Here is a 22,174-nt window from a genome sequence, read left to right as displayed (position 1 = left end):
CATGCCCCTCACTACAAACTTCTGAAAAGACGTAGCAGAATATGGTGCTCAGATGACCGGAAAGTTTCTACATATACAATTAGAGTGGGCAATGTTTAGCAACACTAAAATATTTATATTTATACATTGTTTTCATATCACCCCTTAAGCACCTCTTCCCTGGCGTGAACAACCCCAACTTGTCCAGTCTTTCCTCATAGCTAAGATTTTCCATGCCTTTTACTAGCTTAGTTGCCCTTCTATGCCCCTTTTAATTCAGCTTAAGAGCTTATTTGTCCTTGCTGCTCTCTGACTTTGCTTGCTACAGCCCAGTTTATTATATACAAGGACTCCAATGTCCTTTTCCATTATGTATTTGCCTAGTACAGTCCCATTAAGGGTGCTAGTGGCTTGGATATTTTTACATCACAGGTGCATGACTTTTACATTTATCAACATTGAATCTCATCTCCCACTTAGCTGCCCAGATTGCAAGTTTGACAAGATGCTGTTGCAAGGATACTGCATCCTGGATGGAATTAATTGCATAGTTTTGTGTCATCTAAAAACACTGATATATTACTTACAATGCCATCCCCTAAGTCATTAATGAACAAGTTAAATAATAGTGGACCCAATACCAAGCCCCAAGGGACCCCACCAAGAACCTTACTCCAAGTAGAGAATGTACCATTAACAACCACCCTGTGTGCCTGATCCTGTAGCCAGTATCCTTTGCAGTTTAGAAAGTAGTTGTTTGTAGGGCCCTGATCAAACGCTATGGCAAAATCCAAATAGAGCACATCTGCTGCTCCCCCACTGTCCAGCAGCTTACTTACCTCATCATAAAAAGCCATTAAATTTGTCTGACTTGACCTATCCTCATAATGCTATTCGCTAGGACAAAATTTTGAATGTGATCCCTTAACAAGCCTTCAAATAATTTGCCCACCACAGATGTCAAATGTACTGGCCTATAATTGCCAAGCTGAAATTGTAATCCCTTTTAAAATATTGAAATTATACTTAAAAACACTTTATGGTGTTAGTCTTAGCCTCTGCCACAATGTGCTCCTCATTTCCTATCTTTGCCTTCCGAATTGCGGTTTTACAACATTTATTATAGTGTTTATATTCATTACATGCAGCTTCTGTCCCCACAGACTTGTAGTTTTTAAATGCCTTTTCTGATCTTTTCTATTAACTTCTTTACTTTTATATTTAGACTCATAGGGTGGTTCTTAGTGCTTCTATATATACTTTTTAAAAGAATAAATTGAGAACGATTTAATGTAATTTTATATGACAACCATTGCTGTTTTGTGTTTTTAGCAGAAAACATAATACCCCAATCAGTGCTCTGAAGCACTAAGGCACTAAAATTAGCTTTTCTGAAATAAATGTTTTTTGTTGCCCCAGTGTATATTTGTTTTTTTGCACATTTGCTATACTCTGGATCATTAGACATCAATAGATCCAATATAGCATTTTTGTTTTCTGTTTGACTCCTGAACAACTTGTGTCAAAAAATTGTCATGCAACAAGTTTATAAACTATTAACTCTCCTGGCAGTACTGTATCTCCATGGGAATTGTCTCATGCACCTTTATTTATTTTCCCAGTTTATTAAAAAAATGGAAGTTTTTTCAACCTCATTCAAAATGATTGGAATAATGAGATTTTCATTGACGTTTGACTTTTCTCATGTGACAAAACACGAATATAATGAATCTGTTGCAGTTTTTTTATTCAATAAAGTAGCACCTGAGGAAAAGGAAATGTGCAAAAAAAATTTAGTTTTTATGGTACACTATTGGTTTTCCCATTACATTAAAAATTATGTTTAATGCCCAATGCCTCTGTTATTTTGGGGAAAAAAATATTTTATACTCTGTGTTGAAATGTGCAAATTTATACCAGTTACTAGCTGAGATCAGTAGCCAAGTAACTGAACATTTCCTTTAAAATAATTTTTTGCTTGACGCTGTGGTGCAATGAAGAGACTTTTAATCTAGAGCATTTATGCTTCTAGGTATATGTGCGGCGGGCTTACATTGCCTATGAACTCAACAGTGTTCAGCACCGACAGTTAAAGGACAACACATGTGTGGTTGAGTTCCAATTTATGTTACCAACATCCCACCCGAACAGGTGAGTACTTGTTAGACCTAAATGCTGAAGCTGGGAATACTCTTGAAACTCCTTAGTGTTTGTTTTATTTTCCTCTTGTTGAGTAACATAGTATCAATTAGTAATATGCAAGAAATACTGAACCATGGTTGTGATTAATTTTAAAGAGGATGTAGTATTGAGTTTACACATCCTAGGACATTTTACATCTCTAAACTATGGTCAGTTCTCTCTACTGTGACATGTTATGCTTCATCTCATCTTCATCACCTTTAATAAATGTTGTCTAGGCTATGGTATCATTTAAATATAACTTTTGTATAAGATCACTTATGAAGAAACACAAACAAAAGTTGCTGTCAACCAATTATCTATGATTCTCAGTCAAAAGTTATATCACTAGTTGGAGTAATGAGGATAACAAAAGAAAATCTATTCTGCTTTACTTGATTTAGGCAATCTCTGCCCATTTTTACTACAAAATCCATTCAGGCAGTGGCAGTATTACTTGAAACATGGTCTTATTTACTTGTACAGGTAATGGGATTTTTTTTTGTCAGGTTCTGCGCAGTTTAGTGAAAGTCTTTTGATTGTGCTGGTCAGACACTGTGATGAAAATGCTAACGTAACTATGGTTGCATGGTAACAGGATTAGAATGATATGTGTGCAGGCAGGGGAATTCAGCACACATCATGCTGGGATTTTTCTAAGGTATATCATTCTGTTCCAAGCACAAACTATATATACCCAATGCCCACATCTGCAAGTAGATACACCATATACTAAGGGGTTTATTTATCAAAATCCGATTTTTTTTTTTCCAGATTTTTTCACTAGAAATTCGGATTTTACAGTAAAAAAATTTTTCACGTTTTTGGCATTTCGACTTTAATAAATAATCCCCTATGGTTGTTTTTTTTAAGTAAAGGGAAAAGTAGGCGTATTCAACTGGCTTGTAACAAATCCTGCAGAATCTGACATGATTTTAGTACTACCTTTTCCAGGATATAAGTAGCAATCATTTCTTTCTTTTTATTATCCTGACGCATATTAACCTTTTAATGTTTCTCTTGATTGTAAGCTAAGTGGATCAGAGATATTCTCCGCTGATATAGCTGTATGTATATCATTTACTTGCTAACTTTAACTGAGAAATTCATTGAACAATACATTGAGTATTGTGTTGGTGGATATTGAGGTATTCTGTAATCAGATTATAATTTTTGTAAATAAGAGCAGAGGGGTGTTTTTCACTGAATGCTTTTTTGATAATATATATATATATATATATATATATATATATATATATATATATATATATATATATATATATAAAAATGTATGCCAGGAACATGTTGTCCATTCAAACCTGGCTTTCATTAATGTGTCATGTTATCTGTATGTACTGTATATACAATAGGTCTATAAATGTGATGGTATTGCAGTATCTTCTCTATTGTGATGTTTTCATCCTCTCAGACCCCATGTCTGTTCCAGGCATAGTCGTAGTTTGTTGCTTTTATATTTTTGACAAATGCTATTTATAAGTGCATAGATTTGTCAGGGCACTAGATGGCAGTGTTTTTCTGTGCTTGAAAACTTTTTGTTATTTTGCACCTTCTTTCTCATATTTCCTAGGCGACAAAATAATTCAGCTTGGTAAAGGCAAGAAAACCTTTACTTTTGCTTTTGGTAAATCAAGTTTTTGGAGCTTTGAAGCATCACCCCTTAGCAAAAAGAAATATAAACTTATAAAACACATAATTTTTTATCATAATGTTTATTCCGTTTCCTTTACGCTGTATATGTTTATTTTATAGCTAATATCTAATCAAAACACCTAGTAGTATTTGCAAAAAACCGACTTTCCTACATTTGTACTGTTAATTTAACAGTTCAGTGCCATGTGATTCTGTGGAATACCAGATATATGGAGGTGAAAGAAGGAAAAGCTAAATGGCAAGCTTTGTAATAAACATCATACTTATCTGAAGCAAGGGCCAAAATACAATACATGACATTTAAATTTAAATCACACGTATAATATAAACAAAACAAATAAGGGAGTAGCTTATGCTTGACATAGAATTGCCATTGCTGAGATATCGATCTCTTTATGATCTTTTTGTGTTTTTGATCAAAAAAACAGATGTGATGTCTATTAATAGTATAGAAACGTATCCAATCAATATGATAGCTCTAAATCGTGTATACATTTGGAGATCTATCTGTAAGCAGTAAGCTATGGCCTCTTATCTGTTGTTTGTTTGATATGAGAAAAACATTCTCATATTTTTAGATTCACTTCAGGCCCTATTCTATTTGTCTTCAAGTCAGTCTTTCAGACACAAACTGTTGATGTGCAGAGCAAACAGTTAGGGGCACATTTACCTAGGGTCAAATATCGAGGGTTAATTAACCCTTGATATTCGACCGTCGAAATAAAATATCGAAGTCGAAGGATTTACCGCTATTCCTACGATCGAAGGATTTTAGAATCGCTCGATTCTAAGGATTTTAATCGATCGAAGGATATTCCTTCAATGAGAAAATTGTTAGGAAGCCTATGGGGACCTTCCCCATAGGCTAACATTGGCCTCCGCAGGTTTTAGGTGGCTAGGGGGTTGAAGAATTTTTTAAAGAGACAGTACTTCGACTATCGAATGGTCTAATGGACGAATAGTCAAACGATTTTTAGTTTGAATCGTTCGATTCGAAGGTCGTAGTCGAAGTAGCCCATTCGATGGCCGAAGTAGCCATATTCGACCATTCGAAATTCAAACTATTTTTCCTCTATTCCTTCACTCAAAGTAAATGGGCCCCTTAATGTATTCAAATACTTAAAATAAAAACTTAAGTCAGGCATCTCTTGTTGGTTAGGATGATGCCTCTTAACAAGGTTACAGAAATATGAAAACTTTGTTATATCAGTTATCTTATGAAAATCTAGGACAGAAAAATGTTTAACCCAGTTCTCATTCTAACTGGATTCAGATTGTGCCTCCAGGAATATCTAGGACAGCAAATAATCGTTCAGCACAAATCCCACTCCAATTGGCATATATTCTCCCCCCCCCCAATACTAGTTTGAGTCCCCCTTGTGAGACCAGCCTCGCAGTTTGTGAAACTGCTCGTCTATATAATCATCATACATTTTTTAAGGTTGACGTCAAAAAAATCAGTGTATCTATGTTCTATTTACAATTATCTTTAAAGAACTAATAAGAGAAACACTGGAAGCCGTGTTGTTATGCAAGTACTGGCATAAGGATGATAGGAAAAGTTGCATTATATCGAAGCAAGATTCCATGTTATAATGGCCAATTCTGAACAACTTTTCAATCTGTCTTCATTATTTATTTTTTATATTTTTTCAATTATTTGCCTTCTGCTTCTGACTCTTCCAGCTTACAAATGGGGGTCATTGACCTCATCTAAAAACAAATGTTCTGTAATGCTACAAATGTATTGTTTTTGCTGCTTATTACTCATCTTTCTATTCAGGCCCTCCCCTAATTATATTCCAGTCTCTTATTCAAATCATTTTATAGTTGCTAGGGTAATATGGACCATAGCAACCAGATTACCGATACTGCAAATTGGAGAGCTGCTGAATAAAAAGCTAAATAACTCAAAAACCACAAATAATAAAAATGAAAACCAGTTGCAAATTGTGTCAGAATATCACACTCTTCATCATACTAAAAGTTAACACAAAGGTTAGCAACCCTTTAATTTCTGAAATATGTATCAAAAACTTGATATCCAGAAGGTCATCATCTATATAGTCTATTTTAGGCAAATAATTTTAAAGAATAATTACCTTTTTCTCGATAATAACAAAACAATACCTTGTATTTGATTCTAACTAAGCTGTATGAATCTTTATTGGTGGCAAAACAATAATTTAGGCTTTAAAAGTTAAGGTATGGACACCCAAATTATAGAAAAATCCCTTCTCTGGACAATGCCAGGTCGCAAGTATTCCGGATAATAGATGCTATACCTGTATGTGTGCGTTATCATCCTTATTTCAAGGTCAAGAGAAAAAAGGTCACCCAAGTCAATCTAATTAAAAGCAAATGAGCTTTATGCACTCTTTACATTGCTGGACAGCATATAAAACATTGCTTTGCCAAGTTTTTGCAAGTATATTGGAAACTGGGAGTAGCTCTGATGAATGATTATATGTTTTAAAAATTACTCAACAAGTCTAGTTCCACTAGATACTAAATATTTTCATAGACATAGGTGTAGTTATGTCAATTTGCCTTTACCTAGCCTTAAACGAACAACATTCTCTATACAGTAGATAAGCTGTTATGGCACAGATGGACAGAATTGCCACCATCTTCTGCCACTGTTTTCTGCAGTGTAAGAGAGCTACAGTGGCTTTGTTTGCTGTGGGACTACTGTAATACTCACTCACTCTGCATTACGTTTTTATAGTGTCTGACTCTTTTGCCTTTGCCTACACTATACTACACAACCAGTACTTCTGAATAATTTCATATACTATACCATCTAGAATAATCTGCAATGGCATAATAATGTGAACTTCCACAGAAGTACTTTTTGTGTGTAAACACTATGGAAATGGCTGAAATAACTAAACTTAAAGTTCAACAATCTTCTCCTGGGAGTTCATCATAATGTTACCATGACTGAAGGACCCATAATCAAGCTTTAATATTGATTGATATTGGGTAAAAGATCTACAACTTCAGAGAAAAGCCAAGGAAAACATATTTTCACAAAATGGCAACGTATTTGTTCATCTTGATTTTCTTTAAGATATATTTTCTCAGTGCAGTTATTTTTAATATACAGGGTGATATCTAGTTTCCTTCATTTCAGAATTTTTGAAAATGCAGTATCTTTTAATTTTAAGTTATCATTTAAGGTATTTTCTTTGCCATGCATCCTCTCTTGCTTAATTCTCATCAGGCCCAATCTTGCAGCGTAGTTTTATCAGCCGAGCAGCAGTCCATTAATTTTAGTGCAGTGTTTTTAGTATGGGGTGAGCTTGCTATGAATAAATGAGCTGCTCACACAAGGAAAGTAATCAGGATAGGAATAGGACACACAGCTGGGCCCATCTGCTTTCCCCACTCTTTGCACACTTTAAAATAATGCAGTCTCATTTTTATACAATTTCAGCATAATGATCTTCAGTCTTTGTTCACCAGCTTTCTGTTCTTTTATACCATCTATCCCTTAAATCGGTTTGTTTTTATTGGGGACCTATGTACATTGTGTTGCAGGGAGGCAAAAAAAATTCTAAATAGCCAATTTCCAGTACTGTTATTCCCATGTTTACCTCGTGTTTTTAAACAATAATAGAAATGTATAGAAAATGTATTTTATCAGGATATGAAATACATATAGTGATTTATAACAAGAAAAATCTGAAAATCTTTTGTGTATCTATCTATTACATTGTAATAAATTGTATATTAAGCACTAATTTTGCACAAATAAGAAAAACATTTCTTTTCAGCATCTTCTGCAAATTAGATATTTTACAAGTTTTTTTTCTTTTATAGCATTTCTTGTACAATTTACCGTAAACAAATCGGTAAATTGCCAAAGTGAGAAACTTCTTTATAGGCTTGTCCTTTTTTTTTTACCCTATTTACAGTACGTTATTTAGGTCTAGGTTTGCCACCCTTTTAGAATAATTTTACCGGCTGGAGGCAGGTCCACAAGGGGCATGCTGTGACATCAATGGGCGTCAAAGGTGGTGTCCAGCAGTCAGAGTTCTATAGTGAAGCTGGATCGGCAGCAGAATTAGTAAGTATAAGAGGGGGGAGGAAATGGTCAAATTAGAAGTAGTTATTACAAATTTACCAGCTAATATAATGTAGATAAATTTGTAGTGCCTTTGCTGGTATTTTACCGGCTAGGCCAGTAGAATACCAGCCAGGTGGCAACCCTATTTAGGCCTGATGCCATCCTAGTTATTGAACCTAACTGCGGGTCCCCATTTGTGGAATGGACATTGTGTGTGACGTCACTGCCACACAAATCGCAAGCTGACCCCTCAGCCCTCCAGCTTTGCCTTCAGATTTATCTCTGGCGGCAGCTGGGGAGGTTTTAATTAATCTAAAATAAAAATTTGCATTTATATAGGCACCCGAGGGCCACCCCTTAAAGGAATTGTTCAGTATAAATACAAAAACTGGGTAAATAGATAGGCTGTGCAAAAAAAAAACAAAAAACGATTTTTTTAATATAGTTAGTAGCCAAAAATGTAATGGATAAAGGCTGAAGTGACCGAATGTCTAACATAATAGGCAGACCACTACTTCCTGCACTACTTACCAGGCATTAACCAATCAGTGACTTGAGGGGGAGCCACGTGGGTCATAACTGATTGCTTTTGAATCTGAGCTGCCTGCTAAGGATCAGTTGCAAACTCAGAGTTAGACAACTGAAATGCAGAAAATTATATCACTCTAGCTTGCAGTGCAGCAGTAAAGAGTGACTGAATATTATCAGAGCATAAGTCACATGACTGTGGGCACCTGGGAAACTGACAATATGTCTAGCTTCATGTCAGATTTCAAAATGTTATATTAAAAAATCTGTTTGCTCTTTTGAAAAACAGATTTCAGTGCAGAAGTCTGGTGGAGCAGCAATTTGAAAAAAGTTTTTTGAAAAAAAAAAAAACATTTCTTGCCATGGCAGTATCCCTTTAAAGGAGAACTAAATCTTAACTAAAGAAGTACGCTATAAATTTTGTACATTATTTTTAGGGATTCTGTACCAGCCCAAGGCAACCACAGCCCTTTAGCAGGGAAGATCTGTGCCTCCAGAGTTTCTCCTGTCCATGTTCTTTTCTCCTGTTTACTGCACATGCTCTATGCTGTTGTCAGTTACTGAGCTTATGGACCGACTCAAAATATACATTACATATAGGGGCAGATTTATCAAAAGTCGAAGTGAATTTTTGAAGTAAATACTTTGAATTTCAAAGTCATTTTTGGGTACTTCCAATAGGCCAAAATTCGATTCGAAAAAAACTTTGAATATTCGACCACTCGAAAATCGAAGTACTGTCTTTTTAAAAAACTTTGACTTCGACACTTCGCCACCTTAAACCTGCCGAATTGCTGTTTAACCTATGGGGGACCTCCTAGAACCTATTTGAGGCTTTTGGGCAAGTTTTGAGAAGTCGAAGTTTTGGTTTGTAAAATCCTTCAAATCGTTCAATTCCAAGGATTAAATCGTTCGATCATACGATTTTACTTAGATCGAAAACGGCCGTTTTCGCTGGAAAAAATACTTCGACTATCGAAGTACTCTAATTCGATAGTCAAATTATGAAGTTTTTTAACTTTGAAATTTGATCCTTGATAAATGTGCCCCATAGAATAGAAATGTTGTATTATAAGGCTGATTAGTAATTAATACAGATAATTACTACATGGCAGCACAGAAATCAGTGCAATTAGCATCAGAATTCAATATTCAGCCCTGTAGCATCAGCTTAGAATACAGACCAACCTCATTTTCTGATGATAATTTGTGACAACCCCTAAGCTTAGCTTCTCAATTATTGCTCAGAGCCCACTGAGCATGTGAGTGTTGCAGACACTTTCCAAGATGGTGACCCCCTGTGACAAGTTTAAAATCCTGGATCATTGCTTCTATTGAGAAGCCAAAACTTTAGGCTTGAGCAACAAGTTCGGTATATAAAATATGGCAATCATTTTTAGGGTTTAGTTCTCCTTTAAGCATTTTAAAGCAGGATGTGATGCCCTCAGAAATCAACTCTGCAAGGGTTTGTAATTGTGGATAGGTTAATTACAGGACCACACAGATAGCATTCCATATTTAAGATTTTATACAGCGCAAGCCTATATCCTTTTATGGGTTTATTGAGCATTCTTTTGTGTCATACAGACTAGAAAGTGAGCACATTCCCTCTTTTCAACAGTAGTACAGCATAAACTAACATTTCCAGTTGATGGAGAACAACTAATAAAAATTGGGATTTGCCACTGCAGTGTGAAAGCAACAAACTGGAAATAAAGGGATCACAAATGCTGTACATGGCCACCGTTATCAAGGAAAAAAAGTGTCCTGCCTATAAAATATGGTTGTAATAATCCTTTTAATAATTTTAATATAAGCATGTTATTCTCCACTAATTCATACTACATTAATATCAACTTAAAAATATAATTTAGACAAGTAGAAATTCAAAGTGAATGTAATGCATGTGAATAAAAATGGCACAAACAATATATACTTGTGTTGCTTTTATAGTTTTCATTCTTGTATATATGCAGTGATGTACGCCCTCTTTCAGATCTGCAGTTTCACATGATACACTCTTTACTAAGCCCTACAAATCGATCTAGTCACTTTTTGCTTTCAGCACATAACAGATGTTTTGCTTGTTCAATCTTTTTTTTATTTGTAGAATAATAATAATAATAATAACAGTACTATTTACTTTGATGACAATGGCCTGCAGATTCCTGGATGTAACGTTGGAATTGTTTGAGATTACTTGGAGTCTCAAAACAAACTGATCATTGGGTGAATTTGATAGTGTTGGGAAGGCATCTACCTTGAGTAGTCTCCATTTGTAAATTATTTTTTCTCAGAATGATAGGAAAAGTGATTGGAATTGGCATTATATTACTTACCAGAGCAGTGAGTAGCCGCAGTTCCTCCACTGAAAACATTGCAGATATCTTTTCTCCTTGGAGCCCGAATGATACTGATGATCAAATATAATGACTCATGAAGGGTGTGCCCTCTTTTCATGTGATGTTTTGATGGTGGCTTGAAATGTTTCGGTAGACACAGAACACACCGGCACAACATGGGTATTACTAGTAGGTATAACCTTGCTTGTTTATTGCGGAGCAAGGTTATACCTGCTAGTAATACCCATGCTGTGCAGGTGTGTTCTGTGTCTACGCTGCTTTTGAGGTAGCCCAATTCCTCTATCATCGAGCACCTGGGATTCTTTTGTTTCTGGACGGCCAGGGTGTGCGAGTGTAAGTTTGTTCTTTTGAAATGTTTCTGTGCCTTGTGCAACTGAGAAATTTGACACACGTGTACACAATACATTTTACATGACTGATATTGTGGCTTGATTATTATGCCCACATCAGTAAATCCATACTATATCTGCCAAAATCGACAAAGTGCAACTTGCAGGTGGTTGTATATGTGCACATTATAGGCAATTCTGATCTAACTGATATATTTCATACCTCCAAGTGTTTCTCTTTGCTTTTGCTGTTTTCATGTGTGCACCCATAATGGGGGCATGCATTATTTAGTTGATTGGAGAACACCTGGGTGTTAGTTAGTTTTGATAAGTAAATAAGACACAGGGACTACAAAATGTCCTATTTTTTATAATTAGGTTTTGATATGCAATATATAGTATGTAGTGATGTAACTACAGTAGATTCAGAGGGGTCTGCTTCCTCTACCAGTTATGCCATTGATAGTATGCCTTAGAGAAACTGCAGTAATGTTGGCAGTTTATCATTACAGGGTATATTTATTAACTGGTATTTGCAAGTACAGTTATGGGATCCGTAATCTATTATCCAGAAAGCTCTGAATTATAGAATGGCCATCTCCCATAGACCCCATTTTATCCAAATAAATAAAAATTATTTCTTTTTTCTCTGTTATAATAAAAAAATACCCTATACTTGATCCAAACTAAGATAATTAATCCTTACTGGATCCAAAACCAGCCTATTGAGTATATTTAATGTTTACTAATCCAGAAAACCCCAGGTCCCGAGCATTGTGGAAAACTGGTCCCATAACCGTAGAAATACATTTTGGACAATGAGTATATTTACAAGTTTCCTATATTTATGATAGACTATTTTACTGGCACTAGTGATGATTAAAAGTTTTTGCCGGGTTTTGCCGCAAAAAAGATGCCCATATGGGTGAAAAAATTTGTCGCCCATAGACTTCAATGCATTTTGTGATTTTTTTTTTGCCATTTTGCGAATTTTTCATGAAGCAAAACTGATTCGCCCACCACTAACTGACAATGATTTCCTTGTCGTATATGCCATTTGCTTGTGTCAGAAGATATACACAGTCACTGTCAGCAGTCTGTATTTTTTCAGTGGGCTGTATATTTTCCTTTAAATATGGCCATGAGTCTGCACAAAGGCATTTATACCATCTGGAGAAGCTGATTATTTTCAATAAGTCAGCATTTTAGTGGTAAATCATTGCGGTCAGTTTGTTGCTGTTGACAAAATGACACAAAACCCTCTTTATAAATAAAACAAGTAAATAAAAAATTCGAAGGCTCACCTGAAAAAGTCAGGCCATAGTTGGATTGCTGATGTGAATCAGTGAACAAAAGAACATATTTACGTTGTTTTGTGGGATGGGGGATATACCTATTTTAACTAATATTTTGATTTATTAGATGTGCTAGAAATAAACCAATTCTGAAATACAAGAAAATCTACAATTACTTTCTGATCTAATAGTCAGCTAAAAGCATCCCATCTATGTGCTGAAGTTTGTTTTTTTGCAAGGTCTCCAAATCACATATATTTCACAGCTTGCATGCTTTAATATGTCATAGACTTTTATTTATACATACAGCTGAGTCTACATCATTAAATTCTCAGTAAGGGAATAGGTTATTGGTGTACCTCTCCCTAGTCTCCTCTACACCCCATTAGTCTCTGCTTTCTGTGCAAAAACCAAAAAATCAATTTGGCAGAATGCATAGTGTAGTGTAATCATCCACTTACATCCTTTAGTTTGCATATCTATGTATTCCCTTTTCCAATCTTGTACATAATTATATACAACATTGTACATACAAGAAGGAGACAGTTATGTGGAGCACAGTTAAAATTACTACTGATGTCTGCCACACTTTTGCTGCATATTCAGATGAGATTTGACAGAAACTGTCAAAGAGTAGAATCCAAACCAATATTGTAGTACACCAGCAGTTGATGATTGTTTATGGAAAAAGCCTGAGGTGCTGTCAAGGTGGGTTTTTGCCTGTATTCATATCTTGTATGAACAGAACATTTCACCCCTATTTTTTATAGAACAGAATTACAATGCTCGCAGTCTGTAGAAATTTTAATCAGTTTTTCTCAAAATCCTTAGAGGTCATGCACAAATGTGGGAATGCAAACATCTGGTTAAATGATGTGTAATTTTTTTAGGGCACATATTGCCTCAGTGTGCATTACAATATGGTGTCTAAAACAGAACTTGCCATCAGCCTTTGATACTATAAAATGTAAATTATAAATACAATTCAGTATGGGCTTTTCCTGGAGCTGACCTAAAGAAGTTTACTTAGACAAAGAACTTGGAGCTGGGGAACTGCCAAATATACAAAGCTATTCAGACACTTAACCATTTCTCTCATTTGACTGAATGACAGCTCCTAATTCTGTGATATAGGAGTTTCAAATTGCAACATCTGAAAAACAAAATCTAAAATTTATAAAAAAAGTTAGGTATAACCATCCTTTTTTCAACAGTTTTGGGATAAGTAAATACCTGTATTGGTTATAGTTCCTGACTGAATTCTCTAGATCTACTAGATTTGAAATAGGTTCTTTGGATTATTGGATGGCACTTATACACTCAAATTTAGTGTCTTAGCAAACTGAAATAGGTTCTCATGCAGAATTTTCCTTATGTTATACCAAACATCCTCCCTCCCTTATTTTTGAACAGCATGCCCCTAGCCACATTCCTATAGCCTAAAAACATGGCGCTAGTACATGCAGGAGCATATTTTCTGTATAGGGTTCCAAGGCCTAGCATAGCAACTTAGGAATGTTGATACAGGATGTTTTTTCCCCATAACATTTCTAAACCCCTTAACCTGCCACTGGATACTTGCTGTGTAGCCTACTATGATCTATTCAACACATGAATATACATACTTCACAACTGGATCAGAGAAGGAGAGGACAAGGGTGCTGATCATACTGCATACTCCACTGTACATATTTTTATTTATTTTGGCCAGTGTTAGATTTGCAACACAATATTGCTTTGAACTTTGGGCAAAGAGCTCTATATTGGCATAATTTGACCAAAAAAAACCTCTCTGCACATCCCAAAAGTGTTATTTGTGAGGATGCATACCTTAAAGGAACAGTAACACCAAACAAATTAAAATAATGAAAATATAATGTAGTTGTTTTGCACTGAAAAGGTTTTGTGTTTGTATCAGAAACACTACTATAGTTTATATAAACAAGCTGCTGTGTAGCCATGGGGGCAGCTATACAAAGCTGAAAAAGGGGAAAAGGTACAGGTATCACAATGGATAACAGATAAGCTCTGTAGTATACATTGGGATTCTTCTGAATTTATCTGTTATCTACTGTGTATCCTGTGCTTGAATGACTATCCCCATGGCTACACAGCAGCTTGTTTATATAAACTATAATTGCGTTTCTGTAGGCAAACACTCAGTTTTACCAGTGTACGGCAACAATACCCTATATTGTCATTCCTATTAAACGCTTTAATTTTTTGGTGTTACTGTTCCTTTCAATAGGGACTTCATGTCTCATTAACAAAGAAGAAAAAAAAATTTATTTCAGCACAACAGTGATGTAAAACACAAGGCCAAAGTAGCACCGATGGTTGTACGAAATAGTTAAGGAATTGTTGATTATAAAAACTGGGTAAATAGATAAAAAATGTTTCCAATATGTAATGTATAAAGGCTGGAGTGATTGGATGTCTAACATAATAGCCAGAACACTACTTCCTGCTTTTCAGTTTTCTTGGTTTCCACTGATCTCTTTGGTTACCAGGCAGTCACTTAAGGGGTATGACATGGGTCATAATCATTTGTTTCTTATTTTATCTGAGCTGCATGCTGACTAACTAAAGGTGATAATATGGTAGGAAACTTTTTTTTGTGTGATATTCAGTGCGTGTATGGTAGGAGATGAGCCGACAGAAGACAAGTGGTCCATTGGGTAGGTCGGAAAATTTTATTTGGGCCTTTGAAGGCATCCGAAAATCGCTTAGCTGAACTGCTGAATCCTCATATACAGGTTGAATTCTATTGCTTCTACCTGTAAATCTGTCACAGGAAAGATTGTATTTGTAACGTCTATGGCCACCTTAAGAGTTAGAGAGCTGGAAAGCAGGAAGTTGTGTTCTGTTATGTTAGACATCCAGTCACTCCAAACTGTAAAGATTACATTTTGGCTAACAAATTATATCGGAAACATTTTTTTTTTTGCACACCCTATTTATCCAATTTTTATTTTTACACTGAACTGTTCCTTTAGAGTATGGGACTTAAATATAATATTGTCAATAAAAAGCCAATTTTGAGCTTCAGTTCTTTAAAATAACAATCACTGCACATATTTTTGTTCATTTAAATGAGAGGATTGGTTAAGGGTCTGAATTGTATTCCGTTTTTTTCCACCTACCAGTACAAAAAAAGTAAAGATTAAGTTTATCCAAAAATATTATAATTCACAGGAGAAGTTGACTTTACTCTTCAGATTTCTTATGTAGATGATAATATGACTGCATGATAAGTAAGAAGCTGGTGTGGAGAGCGAGTTTCTTGAGCTGTGGCCCCAATACTGTCATACATATAGTGAACACAGACTACTACATTAAAATATCATTTTTTACATTTCATATTATGAAAATATATATGTAACATCTCAATAATATTTTTATGCATTCTACTGTATGATCTATATGTGTGTTTTTCACATAAAAAAGCTGGTCTTAGGGTTACAGCATTTTCCAGCAATGTGTTTTTACTCCAGGGATTACATGAAATTTCTTTTGATATAATGGCCTTTCAAATTGCATGTTGTTGTTAGTAGAAATCTAATTCCAACTGCACACTGACCAACCAGTAGGGGCTTCTCGTAATGTGTGATCATCAATCCTTGAGTGCCTGTTTTTTTTTAAACAATAGCAGCAGAGTTGAAAACTTGAAATAAAAAACAAGCTTGGCAACACTGATTTAACTAGGGTGTTTATGGGATCATTGTCCAATATGGGGTTATTTTGTAGTGATCTAGGTGTACAGATAAATATTATTTAGGGAATCCACCGAATCCAGGATTTGGTTTGAAATTTGTTTTTTTTTCAGCAGGATGAATCCAAGTGCTTGGCCGACTCAAATCCAAATCCTTAAAATTATGTGACTTTGTCACACAAACAAGGAATTTAAAAAAAAAACTGTCAATGTGACTCTTTCTTTACTTTATATCAATAGTACTTAACAGTCAGTGTTTTATTTAATTAAGAAATGTTTCTTGGGTAGATGGCCCTTGCTTCTGTTTGTGTTGGATTGTTCCCATAATCGTTTACAGTTACTTGATCAAAAACATGGCACATACATTGGTACACATGAGATCTCCAGGTTGGAGAGATGTAAAAAAAGATAAGCTAAGAACCTTAGAAAACGATGATCACATTTAAAAAAAACAGTAGTTTGGCCAAGTTCTTTGTTTTAAACACTGACCAGATACAATCGTAGGTTATTTAATAAAGTTTGAATTTTTCAGGACGGCATTTTAAAGGGGAAAACACAATTTTTTTGTGGAAAAATGCCCAGATTTTTTATGCCCCGAGGCAGCTAAAAATCCAAATAGAAAAAAAAAAACCCTATTTCAAACCTGCCGAGGTCATGTAGAAGTCAGATGTCTCTTTAACAGTTGGAAAATATCATGATCTGCACTAGGTTTCGTACAATAATGCGAATAATTAGTGTTTTTTTGGACGATAATAAAAAAAATTTAAGTTTTCAGATATCAAATCCGAAAAAAATTGTACCATTCGGAATTTTTTCATGATTCACAAGTCTTTTCCTGCACCAGATTTTTTTTCAAGATAATTTATTTAAAAATAAGGTAAAATTGTGGATGGGAGTTTGGTCGAAGTTGGTAACCACCTAAATGTCTCTTGAATATTTCCTGTACTGTTTTTAAAACAAAGTATGATTTAGCATTTTACATTAGTTGAGGGAATATTGATGTTTATTATGAGAGCGACTGTGAGCACCCGGCTTTTGATATTAGCTTCACTTTTCGTTAATGAGGCTTTCACTAATCTAACCAGCAAATAATTAACTGTGGTTGTTTGATTACAGAGGGAACATCCCCACGCTTAACAGGTATGGCATTCAGCTTCTTTTCAATTACTCTCTGTCTCTCTTTCTCTCTTTCTCTCTCTCTCTCTCTCTCTTTCTCATTCTCTCTCTCTCTCTCTCTCTCTCTCTCTCTCTCTCTCTCTCTCTCTCTCTCTCTCTCTCTCTTTCTCTCTCTCTCTCTCTCTCTCTCTCTCTCTCTCTCTCTCTCTCTCTCTCTCTCTCTCTCTCTGTGTTGTTTTTGGAACTGCTTTGTAAAACATAACAAAATCAAGCACAGTTGCATTAAATATAAACCATTCCTTTTTAACAGATGCTAAAGAACATAAACCAGCTCCATTCAGTAGACTTATCATAACTGCACACCTTCTAGTTGTTTGGAGATGCAACTTCCAGCATTTTTAGCTAACAGGAACACAGCCTGCAATGTGAAAAAATTGGCTGACTGCAGCTTTTTTTTCTCACTTTGCAAACTGTGTCCTGCATTGTAAATAAGACAAGAAACAATCATCCATTCAGAGTAAGATGCACATATACTTTAAATTGATATTTCTTTGTTTCAGTTAAATACATCCCTCTCACAATTTTCTCACGCATATTTTTTTTACATATTTAAGTTTGAATATTTCTGTTATTTCCTGTCACACAAACTATCTGTCAGTCATATAAATATTAATTTTTGGTTTTGTTTGTACTGACCTTTCTTTTCTTCTCCTGTGCTATTTAAATCTGGCACAGGGCTTAGTTGCCAGGCTTTAAACGTATTGAGCAATTCCGATACATGGTCAATGACCTTGTCAAAACTGTGAAATCATTTCTCAGATTTTTGGTCTCTCTTTAGCAAAAAATGGACTGTTCTTTTTAGTCCAGTGGATGAGTGGAGACAGACAGTGATGTCAGTTAAGCCCCAGAACAGTAACACTATAAAGTGAAAGTCTATTCAAATACGATGTACTTTTGCGTTTTTAAAAGTTGTGTATTTGCTTTATAAAAAATACAGTTTATTTTAAACAAACTGCTGTGTTGTCATGGGTACCACCATTTAATCTGAAGAACGGATAACAGATAAACTGTGTAGGACACCATTGTATTCTACAGAATCTATTTGTAACCTGTGCCATTTAGCCCCATATCATTTCAAATAACAGCTGGCATGTAGACACAGCAGTTTATTTATATGAACTGTTGTAGAGTTTCTGCAGCAAACACTTTTACCAGTGCAGGTCAACTGTGTATAATATTTTATTTACTTTGATACACTTGTTTTTTTTTATGATACTTTTCCTTTAACATACAATATTTGAGCAGGGTCCCTATAGAACATGCTAATCATGTCATAGTTCCAAGAAAATATAGGGCAGTACATAAGTATTCGAATCTAATTGACCTTCAAGCTGGGCTTCCAGGTGTATTAGACATTATCCCAAAATCTCTTCCTAACTGGTCTTCAGGCCTAACCCAACAGCCAGCATTTCAGGTCCCCAGAAGGGTGCTGGCCCCCACAGCTTAGGAATCACTGCAATAGTGGCTGAAAAACAATATCTCGAACAATTGCAAAAAGTTGCGGTTTAATTTTATTTAGTTTTCTAAAACATTTAAAGGAGAACTAAACCCTAAAAATTAAAAATTGGCACAAAGGCCATATTTTATATACTTAACCTATTGCACCAGCCTAAAGTTTCAGCTTCTCAATAGCAGCAATGATTCAGGATTTCAAACTTGTCACAGGGGGTCACCATCTTGGAAAATGTCTGCGACATTCACATGCTCAGTGGGCTCTGAGCAGCTGTCGAGAAGCTAAGCTTAGGGGTTGTTGCAAATTACCGAGGAGAAAATGAGGTTGGTCTGTAATATAAGCTGATGCTACAGGGCTGATTATTAAATTCTGATTCTAATTGTAATTACTAATCAGCCTTATATTGGGATATTTATATTCTATGTGTACTGTATATTGTAAGTGGGTCCCTAAGTTAATTAACTGACAGCATCACAGAGCATTTGCAGTGAATTAGCAGAAAAGAAGATGCAGAGCTACTGGGGCATCTTTGGAGGCACAGATCTTCCCTGCCAAAAGGCTGTGGTTGTCTTGGGCTGGTATAGAAGCCCAAAACATAATGCACAGTATTTCTAACCTACTTCTTTAGTTAGGCTTTAGTTCTTCTCTAACTTTGTTTTAGGTACACTTTTATTTGAAAAACTACTAAATAGTTTTCTATAACATCTGTGCTTTACATTTTGGTAAGTATATTGTAGCTCTCTGACTTTATGTTTACTTTATTTGGTCAACTGTTTTTTTGTAACAAACTAAAAATGCTGGAATTGGAATTTGATGCACAACTAACATACTAACACACTAAAGTTCTTAGCTACTATGTTTTTGTTAGATTTAAGAATGAGAAAGCTGGATTATTCTGCTTGTACCACTATGCTTAGAGAGGGTTATAGCCTTTGTTCCAGAATATATTTTTTTTTTAGTATAACAAAACTAAACTTGCTTACATGGGGACAAGCATTAACATATATGTATCAAAGTTGTCAGATACAAATTTTCTGTATAAAACAAGATAAGACTAAAACAAGGGGATTGCCAATTCATAAGCACCCCTAACTGTGTTTGTTTAGGCACCCCTAACTGTGTTTGTTTCAAGATATTGTTAGTGTAACAAAACTTACTTAATAAGGGAATGGATATATTATGTACCCAGAAAGAATCCCATCTGCACAGTCTATTTAAGGATACCTGGTAAATCAAGGTATACATGGGAGGCTTTCTTGGCCCTTTAATGATATGATTGTGTTCACACTGAAACCCATTCAAATCCTTAGAAAATGTATTTTCCAAAGTGGAATGAATCATCACAGAAAAAAAACGGTTACATTCTAAAGCTCCAGTAATGTTTTGCTAACCAGTAAAGTATTATTTACACTCTGTAAAAATAACAGTGCAATAATGAATTGTCCGCTCAATAGCTTATTTGTAATTCTTGCTTTAATTATATGCAATACACAAGTTAATAGTGAAACCATGGTGGCTAATTTTTCATTATGTCAAATGTGCATTGCAAAGGGTGTTTTGCACCCCTTTATGGTTCCTTATATAGTAAGTAAATTCTTATTATAGTTCATGAAACCTAAAGGGCCTTGGCCAATATTAATAGATGTTTAAAGGGAGCAGAAATAGAATCTTGTAGAAATTAATTTGTCTTTAGAGGGCAGTGTGGCTGCAGCTTTTATTGATTTCCAAGGTACATCCGCTCCTAACACATGCACAACAAATATCTTTTTATGTTTCTTCTGCCTTCATATCATTTAATTACCAGTATTCTGTAACCAATATTTTGAACTTAATTAAAAATGAAAATAACTTTCGTTTATTATAAACACTTCCCTGACAATTTTTATGATATATGATACATGCGGTGAAAATAAAAAATACCATAAAAATAATTTAATGGCTCCAATTAGAGTCCTCTTTGATGTGAGCACTGAAACTAACTATGGTTCACACCAGCGCTGTGCAAATGATATTATTTAAATATTTGTTATTTCTCAAATGCTGATTTCTTTTATTGACTTCTGCCTGTTTTACAAAGCAAGTACTGTATATGTGGATTTTTTTTCCATACTCATTACATACTGGTTTGCTGAGTAAGGTCCACTATTTAAGTCCTTCTCATGGAGCAATAAAGGAAAATTTAACCCTGATAAGAAATGTATGTACTTGATACAAACTTGATGCAATATTGACCAAAAAATGAGGACACCACTATTAAAGTCACTCATAGAAATATTCTTGCAGGATATTTTTTCACTCGGTGCATCATAAATAATGGTAATATTAATGCTATGTTGTTGAAAAAGAGCAATTTTCTGTAGCAAAAAGAAAAACAAAAAAAGATGTTTTTAGAGCTTAGATAGAAGAGTTGCTGCCAACATAATTTCATAACAAGGGCTGTTATCTTTTTCCTTCAAGAATGTCTTTCTCTTCGAACCTGAACCACTATGGAATGTTTCATGTTGCCAGTGTCAGTGATGTACTACTCGATACCTCGTTTACTCCTCCCTGCCAAAGGATGGGTGGCATGGTTGCCTTCCGGACCTTTGAAGATTTTGTGAGGTATGTCCATTCTTTGACTAATGCCAATTTAACAGATTTTTCCTCAGACAGCATTCTATGGCTTCATGTTTTTAAAGTTTTTGTGGGGTATACAATAATGCTAAATCTATCAATGGTGAAAGCTGTGGATAAATATATTGGGCAGCTTAAATATCAACATAACAAATTTCTTTAAAATATTGTTTATAGTGCAAGGAAACACGATACATATGTGTTGTATCTATCCTTATATACTTTGAATATAGACTAGGGGTTTGTTTCTGGTGCTGGTATGGCTTATTTACTATGCTGTGAAGGGTCCTCCAATATGGTTGCCACCCAGCTGGCATTTTACTGGCCTAACCGTAAAAACACAGCTACAGCTGGTATTACAAATTTACGGTAATGCAGTTGCTGATTGATATGTAATTGTCAACTTCTTCTCACCTCCGTAAAGTGTTTCGCTGATGTCATATACCCTCCTATTTTCCGCTCCTATTACATCACCAGCCTGCCCATTCCTCATCCCTTTCATGAAGTCACAGTTTCCCCTGGAGGTTGGAAAAAAATTGATGAAAAGGGTGGCAACCCTATCCTCCCTGGTTACCAAGTCGTGTTCATTGTTTGCAAGGCCATTTCTATAGGCTGCCAGCCAAACCCATAACATCTTTAAAAAAGCTAGACAAATCAGAGCAATTGTGGAAATTTTATATTCACCTGTCATTTCTGTCTGAAACAAAAAGACAAAATATATATGGTAAAAATAAATGAAGGTACTGTATTGTAATCCTGTACATGCTAAGACCTCTCTAATTCCCAGATGCAGTAGTCACTG

The 22,174-nt window shown here is 35.1% G+C and overlaps 1 protein-coding gene across 6 annotated transcripts in view; it reads left to right on the top strand.

Annotated features, from left to right (window-relative positions):
* acaca.S (acetyl-CoA carboxylase alpha S homeolog) overlaps positions 1–22,174 on the top strand; it is a 232,533-nt gene that overhangs the window by 83,054 nt on the left and 127,305 nt on the right. For 4 of the 6 annotated variants that reach the window (XM_018249416.2, XM_018249413.2, XM_018249414.2 and 1 more), the window contains exons 28-30: positions 2,012–2,130; positions 17,247–17,270; positions 21,217–21,360. In XM_018249416.2, coding sequence (XP_018104905.1) covers positions 2,012–2,130; positions 17,247–17,270; positions 21,217–21,360 — 287 coding nt within the window. The remainder of the gene's footprint in view (positions 1–2,011; positions 2,131–17,246; positions 17,271–21,216; positions 21,361–22,174) is intronic. The other 2 variants (XM_018249417.2, XM_018249415.2) reach the window with 1 other exon arrangement.

This window comes from Xenopus laevis, chromosome 2S (assembly GCF_017654675.1).
Source record: "Xenopus laevis strain J_2021 chromosome 2S, Xenopus_laevis_v10.1, whole genome shotgun sequence".
NCBI classification, from domain to species: Eukaryota; Metazoa; Chordata; class Amphibia; order Anura; family Pipidae; genus Xenopus; species Xenopus laevis.
The sequence above is the reverse complement of the archived record's forward strand: the minus strand, read 5'-3'. Positions and strand labels throughout refer to the sequence as shown.